Source organism: Crocodylus porosus, unplaced genomic scaffold (assembly GCF_001723895.1).
Source record: "Crocodylus porosus isolate Cpor-Errol unplaced genomic scaffold, CroPor_comp1, whole genome shotgun sequence".
NCBI lineage: Eukaryota > Metazoa > Chordata > Crocodylia > Crocodylidae > Crocodylus > Crocodylus porosus.
In genome coordinates this window covers 37,974,953-37,987,622 of record NW_017728912.1, presented here as the reverse complement: position 1 = coordinate 37,987,622, position 12,670 = coordinate 37,974,953, and the positions used below count along the sequence as shown (strand labels likewise).

Below are 12,670 nucleotides of genomic sequence, written 5' to 3'. Positions count from 1 at the left end.
TGTTGGTTGCCCCTAAGCATGCAGTCCCCTGCTGGCTCCTCCTGGATGTGTGCCAGCATAATTTTTTCAAACAGCTTGCCTAGGATTGAGGTAAGACTAACCAGCCTATAGTTTCCTGGGTCCTCCTTCCTGCCTTTTTTGAAGATGCAAACCACGTTGGCCCTCTTCCAGTCCTCCGGTACCTCACCAGAGCACCACGAGTGCTTGTAAAGCTGTGCCAGGGGACTTGCAATGACCTCGGCCAGTTCCTTTAGAACTCTAGGGTGGAGATAATCCAGACTGGCTGACTTGAATACGTGCAACCCCTCCAGAAGCTCCCTAACTAAATCCTCGCTAACCCGTGGCCCAGGTGTGCCTCCCCCGGGGCCCAAGCGGGGCTCAGCAGGGAGGTGGCTCTGCCTGGCCCAAGCACCGTGGGCCACCCAGGCTGTGGCACTTGTGGTCAGTCCTGCTGTCTGTGGGCACACAGCAGGGCTGGGGTGGCACAATGGCTGTGGCTATTTCAAGCTGCTGCCAGCCTTGGCCCCACTGCCTGGGCACCCTGACCTGTCCACCCTACACCCGCTGTCAGGAATGGGACCTTCAAGGGTATGGCATGTGACCTGAGTGGATGGGATGAGGCTGTTGGTGGGCAGGGAGTGGTGCGTGGGATGGGAGGGCAGGGCAGGGATATTGCAGGGCCAGGGCTTGGGGTAAAGCTGTGATTCATTGCCTGTATGATCCTGCAATGGGCGCTGGTTCCGTGAACAGGGGCATGCCAGAAGTGGGTTGCAGCTCTGTCCTGGGCCCTGGCTCCATGCCATCACAGCCCCATGATCCTGGGCCTGGCCCTGTTCCTACCCATCCTACTCCTAGAAACTATTCCCTGCTTGCCGACAGGCCCATCTGGTCCTCCCAGTCCCATGCCCTGCTTGCACAGGTCCTGGCCACTCTCCAGGGAGACCTTGGCATTGTCAGGTGGTTACAATGTAGGGCTGGGGCCCAGGGCAGAGCTGTGATACCCTGTCTGCATGCCCTTGCCTGTGGAACCAGCGCCCATTACAGGAACATGTGAGGAGTGGATTGCGGCTCTGCGCTGGCCCTGCACTGTCACCATTCTGAGATCCTGGCCCTGCCTGTCCTGCTTCCACTCCTGGATGCTGCTCCTCATTCCACCATGGCCCCATTCCCATCCATCTGGCAGCAGCTCGGGCAGAACCACTTAGGAAGTTTTGGTGAACTGTTGAGGGGAGGGGTGGAGTGGGTGTGCTGACCAGGTCTATGACAGCTTACTAAATCTCCTTAAATAGCCCTCCAACCCAAATAATTGCACTCCCCTGTGTTAGTATCTTAACATGCATGGTAGGAGCTGGTTAAAAGTGTTTTGGGAGGAACAGCTTGACTAAAGAAAGCAGCAAGAGTTGGATAACAAAATGGTCTATTAAGAGGGAAATGTGTGGAATAGCAGTGGCAGGAAGAGTAGGAAAACTATGGAGAGAGAGAGAGAGGCAGGAGCAGAATGCAGCTTTTGTCATCCCAACCAATTCCCTACTGAAATGTAGTGCAAGAGGTGAGCAGAAGCCAGTATCAGTTTGGATAGGGTGATGTGGGGAGAAAAGAGGAGAATCTCCAGAATACTGCTGCAAAACTGCAAGCAAATTTAGGGTGCATGTGAACGGGTGGACTAGTTTTGAGACTCTCTCAAGTAAAAACCCAGAATGGGGTAGACATCACAGATATTGTAGCATGTATTGGTTGCAAAGAAGTAGGAAGCCAGACACTTTCTGTAGTCTGGTAATGGTGGTTTGAACATTGCTGGACTGGGATAGCTAGTAAAGGTCACCAAGGGTGTTCTTTTTACACATGGGCTATTCTACTGTCCGCTGAACAGCCTTTCTGGTCGGGGTGCATTAATAAAAATTTTTTGGGCCAATACCAATGGCCAATTATTAATGAACTGTATCGGCCAATACCGATCCGATTTGTCGATTTTATGCAGCTCGGCAACTTGGGGAGCAGCGTTCAGTTGGTAAGTCTGTTGTGGGGGAAGGGGCAGCGGGGAGGGAAGGAATGTGAGGGGGGTAGATTGAGGCCCCTGCAGTGAGCAAGGGAGTGGGGCTGGGGCAGGTCCTATCCAGTTGGGGCAGGACTTGGGATGGAGCTGTGAGAGGGTAGTCCGGGAGCACCCAGGCAGGGAGGAGGTGGATCCTGCTGCAGCGCACACCCCAGGGAGCCATGGGGATACGTGTGCCCCCTGGACCTGTGTTTGGGGCGAGGGACAGCACCAAGCTCTTCGGGGCGGGGAGTCCAGTGCTGGGTCAGGGCTGTACTCAGGCCAGGTGGCACTGGAAAGGGTGGCTATGGGGTGGGCCATCTCAGTATTTGCTGTAGCCCCCGCCTCCCCCAGCTCCACTGCTGCCTGGCCCAACTCCTTGCCAGGAAGAGCCCAGCACTGCCCCTGGCCCCAGGCCACAGTGGCAGCCTGCCTTTACCCCAGGCATGGAATCTGGGGGGGCCCAACAGACTTACCAGCTGGACGCTGCTCTTCAAACTGTTCAACTGGCTGCGTGCGTGCTGCGGCTGTGTGCGTGCACCTGGCATTTATTGGCGACATTATTGGCTACATCAGCCAAAATAAGCTGGTTGCCAGTAATGTCAATCTTCCTTTTATTGGTGTTGAAATGATATGGATCGATGTATCGGTGTATCTCTACTTTCTGAGAATGTTCTCCTTTGTAAATTGTGAGGAGATCTATTTTGGTTTGTTTTTTCTCCCTCAGTGATGGTGGGGCCTCACAGCAGCTATTCAGACTTCACAACCCTGGAAGAAGCAGCAAGTTACTTCAACATAGCTCTGCAACATCTGTCTAAATCGGACACTTCAGTGGGACTTTTGTGCTTTTATCTAAAGCTGAGTCAATCACCTCTTGGATAAAAGCACAAAAACACTCCCACTAAAGTGCCTGATCTATACAGATATTAGGCGAGCTGGGTCCAGCTAATGTGCTGCCTCTTCTGGGAGCGTGTTGAGTTTAAAGTGCTGCTTTTTTAACATCTGCAAGCAGCCCTAAGTGACCTTGGTTCGGGCTAGAGAGAAGTAGCAGCAGGAGCCTTTTAGAAAAGGAGCCCTCTTACCTGCCCCCTGGCTACTGTTCTGCCTTGCTATTCCTAAAGGTGAATATGGATTTATTTTAAGGGCTTTTAAGTTCTTCTACTACTGATCTAGGGCTTAAAGCAACACCTTCTCCAGTATAATGAACTGGAGTAGGGGGTAGAGATAACTCTTCTCAAGTACAAGCTTAGGTTGCTAACAGAACAAGGCTAAAATGCTACACAGGCTTAAACTGTCCTTTGAGGTTGGCTAAATGTAATCCTTCGTGTTTGGTGTGTACGCTCCCTTCGTTGCCCTTTTGTAGATCAGAACCTTTGTATGTGCCTCACTTTGTCCTTCAGTTCCATTTCAAATCTTGATTCCTATGCCTGATATACTTTGTGATATTTTTTTAGCTTTTTTTGCAGGACCTGGAGAAATTGCTTGGCTGCTGTGTGTGAGGTTTGATTTGCTCATAGAGGTGCATGCCTTCATCACATGGCATTCAAAAGCCCGTTGCCATAGCCAATATAGATGGGGAAGCCAGAGAATTGTACAAAAGTTTGGATTTTATAGACCAAGAAAGTACCTGTTAAGTTAGATATGTCTCTGTGGCTTAGTACTAGAAAAATCTTGTATTTTATGTAGTGTTGGGGGTGATGTAGCCATTTTACTTTTAAGTAGGTTAAACATCAGTTTAAGGAACCAAACCAATATTATGGACATCTATTTAAACTCTAAAATGGAGGGGTGGAGATTTGTTGAGAGAGTCAGCAGTATCCAAATAAGCTCTTTGCCAACATTCAGGGATTCAAATCCAAAATAATTGCAACTCAGACTCGTTTTTGTTAAAGGAAGTCATCTGGGCAGCACTGTAGTACATTAATGATTAGTGCATGTCACCCGATTATTCAGAAGTTAATTTTCAGTGTTAATAAACAGAACAAAAAGATTACTTTGTGTACAACATTTCACTTGTCTCTTTAATTTGTCCTGTGCGTTTCTCTGCCTGAAAAGGAAACTATCCTGCAGTACTCAGATTTTACTGTCAACTAAAACTTCAATCAATTGTAAAATATGTCAGTAGGAGATGCACATTATATGGGCTGAAAATGAAGTTGGCTTTATTGCTCTGCTTCTTTAAGCATTTGCAACTTGGTTGTGATAATTGAGTACATTTTGTTCAGAGTTGTGTCTTCTCCCTCAATTTTTTGCATCTTTTTTTTGCACTTGTAACAATATTGTTATCCAAGCACTAATTGCTGACTAATTTTGTCATGATTTTATTCAGCTGCTAATATGTATGGAGCCATACTTGACATTAGTCTTGTTTTGACATGCACTGAAGGTTGCTAGAAATATGTGTATGACTTTAATGGAAAAAATTAAGTACTAAATTAGGTGAGTAAACTAGTGAGTGTATTTTTTTTATATTGAAAGTAGATGAGTCTTGAGAGAAATATAACTTTGATTATATGTAATATTGTGTAATAAATGGAGAAATTAATGTCATTTTTCCACTACAGGGAAGCAAGGTGCAGACAAGAGTTGGATTACTAATGTTGCTTTGTACCTGGTTAAGCAGTTGCCCAATAGCTGTCACACACTTTCTCCACAACCCAGCTAATATTCCATTTGTATCCTTTGTTTACAAAACAACGTTTTGTTCTGAAAAAGCTTAAATGTGCAACATAAAAACTGTATGATGACATAGGTAAGTTTGCAGGAATGGTGGAGAATATTGGAAGATCATGAATTTGGGGTGCAAAATGTTGCTTCTTTAGTGTTGAACAGACCCTGACTAAAGCATAGCCAGAAGCTGTGAACTTTAAACCATTGCATATAAATCTATAGGGAAAACTGACAAAGTGGGACTGAGTTCACAGGAGTGGGCTTGCTGTAACTCCTCCTGCCTGATTTTTATCCTGTGGTAAAGGAAAAGTGAACTGGGGCAGCTGCTTTTTGAATGAAATGAGGCAAACTCCCAGTGTAGCATTTGCCTAAAGCAGGATTAGGGCAGGCAAATGGACAATTACTGTATGTCAGATGCTCTGTGGTAACTCCCAGTCTGCTATAAATTCAATATAATTATATTCATCCCTACCCAGTGTAAGAGTAGGCAGCTATTGGCAAAATTGCCCCTAAAAATATTCTCCCAGCATAGCATGTCTTGTAGCAGATCAGCTTATTGGTGTTTTAATGCTATTACTCTTAATGTTTGTAAGAATTGGAAAATATCTCCTAATTTTGTTGAATTGTAATGAAATATTTTCTTCAGCAGATAGCATAATTTACTGTCCAGTCAACAGTAGATGTTATCGTAAGAAAACTTGCAGAGTAAAAGTGTGCAAGAAATATTTTGGAAAAAACAAGTCCATTCATTGCAATTTCAAAGGCGTATCCAGATAATGAACTTTAAATGGCAAGATACATAAATTGCAAACTAGCTGTGATGTAGTATACTAATGTTGTTATTGAATTTTTAGTTGATAAAGGATTTTGTGTTTTACATTTTGATATGAAGCTTCAATAGCAAATTGAATCTAAAGATGACCTATTGTAAGGGTATGTTGTTTGTATTTTATTTAATGAAATGGTCAGACATCCTTAGCAAGAATTTAGCTTACAGGACAGATAGCTGAAAACCTTGGAGAAGAAGAGCATTTAGTCCAAGGCTTGTCCGCTCTTCTGCTGGGTATTTCCATTTACTACAACGACAATTCCTTGGAAAACTATAGCAAGTAAGTGTATTGTAGTCATAACCTGAGACTTAAGGCAATGTAAAATTATGTAGGCAACTGATTGGTTCCTAAATTAATATATTAAAAATGGTTTGTAAAGGAGGAATAGTACAATTTGGATGCAGAGAGATTGTAATTTAACACTGTTCACTTTTAATGTAACTTGTAGAGGTAGAAATGCAGGTGGCTGGAAAATACCAGAGGGCTTTGCCATTCTGATCAGCTGGAAAGCTGGGTATTCCCTGAAATTATAAGTACAGTCCTTCTGAAGTACAACTGTTAGACTTATTTTGCCAAGGATTAATGTAGATATTCTTCCTTCATATCTCCTGTTGGATAGGCCTTTTCACCTGTGAAATCTTGTCCTATGAAGAACAGACAATGGCAGGCTGAAAATAACCCTTTCCAGTGCTAAGAAAAGCCCTTTACTTCATAGGAAGAAGGGGAATTTGTTACAGATAATTCAGACTGGCAAAAAATATAATTTGGTTCAGAGATGAGTGAAAGATGGGTTTTCAACTTCTCTTTTTTTATTTAGTCTTTCATAAAATTCAGTAGTAATTTTTTTGTTTTGTTTTTATTTCTTCTAGAGAGAAACTAAAGCAACTGATAGAAAAGAGGATTGGCAAGGAGAATTTCATTGAGAAACTAGGCTTCATTAGTAAACATGAACTGTATTCCAGAGCTGGTCAGAAGCCTCAGCCTAGTTTTTCTAGCCCAGATCACATGATGTTTGACCATGAATTTACTAAACTGGTAAAGGAATTGGAGGGTGAGACATGTTAGCTCATTATTTTTAGTTTGTTATTTTTGGATGCTGCTAAACTACTGCATGCCCTGAGTTAAGTCTTTTAAATTTCCTTCACTTAAAGCTTTAAGTTTACTCACACTGTCAGCAACTTGTTACAACAGCAGGCTGGAATAACCTGACTTGGGTCCTGCTTGGGCCAGTGCTAGGACTCGGCCATGGTTGCTGCTTGTTGCGTAGCTACAACCATAGGTTGCTGACCCATGTAAGCAGTGTGCAAGATGTTGTGCCAGAATCATGGGCAGGGATTATAATGCATGTAGCTTGCAGGTCAGATTTTCAGCTAGAATCATAATAAAGTAGGGCTGGAAGGGACCAGGTGGATCAGTCGTATCCAGCCCATCCTATACAAGTCTTTGTCTAACCTGTTAGTAAAACAACATAAACACAATCACAACCACAAGGTATAATGCCCTAACATGGCACAAATAAAGTTGGAGGGAGGATGGGTGAGGGAGAGAAGATGACAAGGGTGGCCAGGGTTTTGCTGTTGTAAGAGTTGCTAAAATTCACTTGAGAGATCCAAGGAAGAGGGCAAGTCTTCCTTCCACCCACCACTCCTTCCCCAATTACAGAGGAAGACAAAACCCCACAGTCTACCGGTCTGGCCAGTGCTTCAGGGATCCAGTTAGAGCAGGGGTGGGCAAAATGTGGCCCGTGGGCTGGATGTGGCCGGCCAAGCCATTCTGTCCAGCCTGCGGGACCCCTAAAAAAACCAAAAACCCCCTCAAAAAAATTAATATGCATCTGCTCTGGGCTGCCTGTCATGCAGCCCTCAATGGCTTGCTAAGACTCAGTAAGTGGCTCTCCACCCAAATTAATTGCCCGCCCCGAATTAGAGTATTGGGGGTAGGGGGACGGTGTAACATCATCTGGCCTCGTAAGACTGTTAAATTGACAACTGACTGTATTTTCTGTAAAAAAAAAAAAAAAAAAAAAAAAAAAAAAAAAAAGGATCTCGCTATTAGTAGTGATAATCAATGAGCTTGTTTTTTTTGTATGGTACCACGAGGCTTATTTCTGAAGACAGCAACCAGAAAGCCATCTTTCCTAGCGATTTACTATGCATTATTTATCCTTACAAATTATGTGCAAGAGAGTGGAGTTTGTGCCCTCTTTGACTGCTTATATGGAATAAAGGAGATCTGAAAACCATGTTTGGGAATATTTGGGTACATTTTACACTAAGAAAATTACGGTAGGGATTAAAAAAAAAAAAGCCTTCAAACTTTCTTAGTTTCTTGTGAAAGGGGTAGAGTAGTTGACACTGTCAGCTTCCCAGTTGGTAATACTAATTGAATTAAATGGGTATTGGGGGAAATAATAATTTTTATTCCTAAAGAATTATTTGTTTTAGTAGGCATAAAAATAACTAATCGGGTTTAACTTGCATGGCTTTACAGCAGTTCCCAGCCTTCTAGCTGTCCATATATGTTGTCAGGAAAGGATGTGTTAGTGAATATCTTACGCAGACAGAACATATATTTGTCAAGAAAAGGGATAGATAGCAGTATCATTTAAGACTCATAAAGTAGCAAAAAGCTCAAGTGTTCTGATGTCAGTTTTTACAAACTTCCTTGATTTTTCTTCATTTTAAAGAAGTATGAGTGACTAAGAACTTGAAAAAACAGAAGCTGTCTCTTTCCAACAAAGTAATGATTTAAATTGAGGTTGTGGGAATGTTAAAAGAACCGAAAATGTGCAGACTGTTCTGAATAACAAATACTCAGTGTTTTTTGACAGGTGTCATAACAAAGGCTATTTACAAGTCTAGTGAAGAAGACAAAAAGGAAGAGGAAGTAAAGAAGACGTTGGAACAGCATGACAACATTGTGACTCATTATAAACAAGTCATTAGAGAGCAGGTAAATATAGGTTTATATAAATTACCAAGGATCTGTGTTTTCCGTTTGCTGCAGAAAAATGCGGATTTTCTCCTTTAAAAGAGCTGCTTGGAGCTGGCGTGTGTCGGAGGAGGGCGATCACAGGCAGGGGACACCACATGCACACATGCATGTAGTAGTCAAGCAGCATGGAAAGCAGCTCCCTCCAGGTCGGTTTAAGTGGGGGATGACACAGATTAAGGCCTCCACAGTGAGAGGAATAGGGCAGGGCTAGGGCTGGGGCAGGAATGCAGGGCCCACCTGGGTGCCATGGGCAACTCATCCAGGGGGCTGTCTGACTATGTTGCCTGCAGTCCCAGGGAGGGACACGTGGGGGCAGATCCAGGCTGCCCTCTGTGGATTCAAGGCTCCCTGCCCTGCTGCCCTCCCCTGGGGGTCTCCACAGTCCAGTGGGCAGGACCTGGCACAGGAGCAGAAGGGGTCAGGCAGGCTTGGTGCCATAGTTGTAAGTTCCATGCTGGCTGCGCCTCCATGGCAAGGAGCAGCTTGCTTGCCCAGCAGCAGCGGAGAGCACAGCTGCATGCTGCCACCACTGCTGCCATATGGACAGGGGGTCCTGCCTGCTGGGCTGCAGAGGCCCTTGTGGGTGGGGGGCAGCAGGGCAGGGAGCCTCTGGGCAGCCACATTCTCCATTTTCCCTCCCCACCCCCACCTTACCCTCCCAAATGGGCTTTGCTCTGGTTGTGCTACCTGTGGGCAGGGGTGGGGGTAGGGGCACACTGCACTCCACTCTGGTTATAGCAGCTGCTGCCTCCTGCAGGTGGCAGCCAGGACTCAGGGTGCGAGGGTAGTGTGCTGCGGGCCCTGGCCCTATAGCCCTGGCAGCTGGGGGTACCCTCTGGCAGGGCTTTGAGGGGGGGTCCAGGGGGCTGTGGGTGGGGATTGAGGGGCACCAGCATATCAGGGCTTCTCAGTGCCAAAAAGCAGCAGGGAGCAAAGCTTCAGCTGGACTAGCATCCTAGAGAGTGAAGGGTGCAGAGAGAGCTCTGATTTTCTGTGATTAAAAAAAAAAAAACACAATGCCAAAATATATAGGTATAAAAATGTATCTTATTATAATGATTGAGGCACTGTTAGGCTTCCAAATTGCTTTAAAGTTGTAAATATATAAATAAAACATTGTATTCAGTTGATACCCGTACAGTGACTATTTGTTTTAATTGTGGAAAAATGTGGATTTTTGGGAGATTTTAATCAGAGAATTTGCAACTTTTAAATGGAGAAAATCAGGATCCTTCTATATTACACTTATGCAGTTGGGGAGGTGATATTAACTAGGTTTTGGGGCTCTGGATTGTAATTTCTAACCAGCCATTTGAAAATGTAAAAGAGGGAACCTGAGGAAACAAAAGGATTTTTTAAAAATGTTTTGACCAAACATTCCTGACTAAATAGTGGTGCTGAGAGAGCTTAATTGCTCCTTTTATCTTTTTCCCTTTCAAAATATTGCTTTCTCAGAGCAGTAGTATAGACTTGCAGAATCTGCCATCCTTTCCTTTAATAGTATGTTTCATTTAGTTCTTTGCTATGGACTCAAACCTCAGAAAGTACTGGTGGCCAAAGTAGAAATCGGAACTGGATTTGTCAATCAAGAACAATGGACCAAATAATGATATTGAGGGAGTCTGTAACCCAAAACTGTTTGGATTTCTAATATATTTTCTCCAGTTGTTTTTATAAATCTAATTTCATTAGTTTTTATAGCTTGGACAGAAGCTTAAGTGAGAATTATTGGTAACACCATCTTATGAAGCTGATAGGAAACTGAAGCAGAAGGTTAATTGGGATGTAGTTGCTTTGAGCTAAATGAAAGAAAATAGTGCCGTGATCATAGAATCATGGTTGTAAGGGACTTCAGGGATCACTTGTTCCAGCCCCTGCATAAATACAGGGTATGTTATTGTTACGCTATCCTAGACAAATATCTATTCAGCCTCCTAGAAAACCACCAGTGAAGGAGATTCCACAACTTTCTTGGGCAACTTGTTCCACTCTCCTACTCCTCTGCCAGTAAGGAAGCTTTATTCCCCTGCCCCTCCCCTTCACGGTATAATCTTAATCTGTTTTGCTGCAGTGGTCTCGGCATCACTCCGTTCCTGTTCTCAGTGGCAGGTGGTTGGGCTTGTATCGTTTTAAAAAAACCCCACAAAAAACAAAAACTTGATTTAAATGGCTTCCTTCTGTCTGCCCTTAACAAAAATAAAAATTGTTGCTTGTACTTGGGAAACACAAGTAGCAGGAGTTGAAACTGAGAAACTAGTAGCAAAACGCCTTAATGCACCGGCTTCATTCGGATAATCTTTGAAGGAACATCTTTATGTGGTGGGAACAATCTCTTTTTAAAGTGTAGTCTTTCCTGCTTCTGAAGAAATTTTGAATTTTAAAGGATCTGTTGTTTGTTATTTTTCTACCTAGGATATTTGATAATGCTGACATTTAAAACTTGCCGCATAGTATGTATAAAGCATCCATGAAATACATTACAGGCCATACTGTTCATTCTTAGTTCCCTATGCATTCAGGTGTGGGTTCATGGGTAGTGGTCCATGGAATTCTCTGTCAAATGTAAAACAGCTCTGTAGGTAAGGCTTACGGCCTTTACTTTTAAATGCTTTGTTGTCTGCAGTGCTGTTTTAACATTTGAGATGGAAAGTTGAATGCTCAAAAATTTTAACATGCCAGAAATAAGTTGATCCATGAAACCACAAATTGTGTTTATTTTGTGCTTCCATTATGGCACCCTTTAAATGACTACATGCTGTTCAGTGCTCAAAATGGCTGGCGTTCACTGAGCAACAGGAGCCCTGTGGCAGAGGTAGGAATCGAATTCAGTTCCCTTAGGGATTCAGCTCAAGCGCCTTGGCCACTGGACCATCCTTTCTTTTCTGTTCTACAGTAATGGTAGTGGTAATATCCAGCTTCAGTCTTCCTCAGCAAATGAGACAGAGGTACTACAACAATATTTGTACATATTCATCCCCAAAGTAGATCCATTTTGTGTACCGAGGCAAGTTGCTTTGGGAAAATTGTGAGAGATCAGGTACTGAAGACAGTATAATTAAAAAAAACAAAACAAAAAAACAAACAAACACAAAAACCTGAATCCCTTTATTAACACAACTGTACCTGGGATATTATGATCCCAGCACTCATTCCTGCCCATGGCAGGGGTCGGACTTGATGATCTGTTCAGGTCCCTTCTGACCCTACAGAATTATGAAACCTCTCACCCTCTTTTCTTCACCCACCCCTAAAAATCCATTTTGGGCTATAAACTCTGATAATGTACACACATGTTTTAATGACTTCCTTGCTCACTGTATGTTAGGTTTTGCTTGGGAGGAGGACAGGACTGAATCTCATTCTATCTTCTCATTTTTAAGAGACTTACTATAGCAGGTTGGGGATTTGCTTAGCTCAGTCTTTCATTGCTTGCAGTTGTTGTTTGTCTCTGCCTCCCTGGGGCAAACTCCCACCCGGCAAGAATCAACATATAGCAGTGTAACAAACAGGTAGCATGTGGTCTTTTCCCAGACCAACGAGAGTGCTTGGGCTTGTGAGTGCCCAGGCTTGAGTGCCACTGCCAGCTTGCATTCTTTTATCTCTGTCAGTTTCACTCCAGTGAGTCCCAGTCTCTCTGTAAACTCAGTCTCTCAGCATCTTTCTGGGTTTCTTCACAGTGTCTCAGACCCATGGAGAGAGCTCCCTCACTCAGGCTTCCACCCCCACTCCATGGCCTGCCTGTCTCTCTCCCCTGGGCTCTCTCTGGGAGCCTTTTAACTCCCATGGAGCAAGCTAATTATCTTTGTCAGCAGGTTCAGTCCTCCAGAGCAGGCTTGTAGATGCAGCTCCTGCCATGCAGCCTGCTATACTTCTCTCCACATTGCAGCGTTAACAGGTACTTTTCTTTTATAGTCCTCTTGTATTGGATAGTTGTACTAAGGCAACAAGTCCTCATACCTGTCTTTTAGTGAATAAGATAGCTTTTCCATAGGGAATATGTACTATATTCTCTTTTTCCGTTCTCCCTCATTTGGTAGGGTTGCCTATCTCCATTCTCTGGTTATCATGTTTACAACTGCTGAAATGAGATGGATGCATAGAGGTTTCTAGTAAACCACAGCTGGAAACTTTGGAAATAACCCAA

The 12,670-nt window shown here is 43.8% G+C and overlaps 1 protein-coding gene across 2 annotated transcripts in view; it reads left to right on the top strand.

Annotated features, from left to right (window-relative positions):
- The window catches only part of USO1 (USO1 vesicle transport factor), a 91,543-nt gene that overhangs the window by 50,960 nt on the left and 27,913 nt on the right, over positions 1-12,670 (top strand). For both annotated transcript variants that reach the window (XM_019534298.1, XM_019534297.1), the window contains 4 exons: positions 4,597-4,707; positions 5,693-5,811; positions 6,402-6,583; positions 8,363-8,484. In XM_019534298.1, the coding sequence (XP_019389843.1) occupies positions 4,597-4,707; positions 5,693-5,811; positions 6,402-6,583; positions 8,363-8,484 (534 nt within the window). The remainder of the gene's footprint in view (positions 1-4,596; positions 4,708-5,692; positions 5,812-6,401; positions 6,584-8,362; positions 8,485-12,670) is intronic.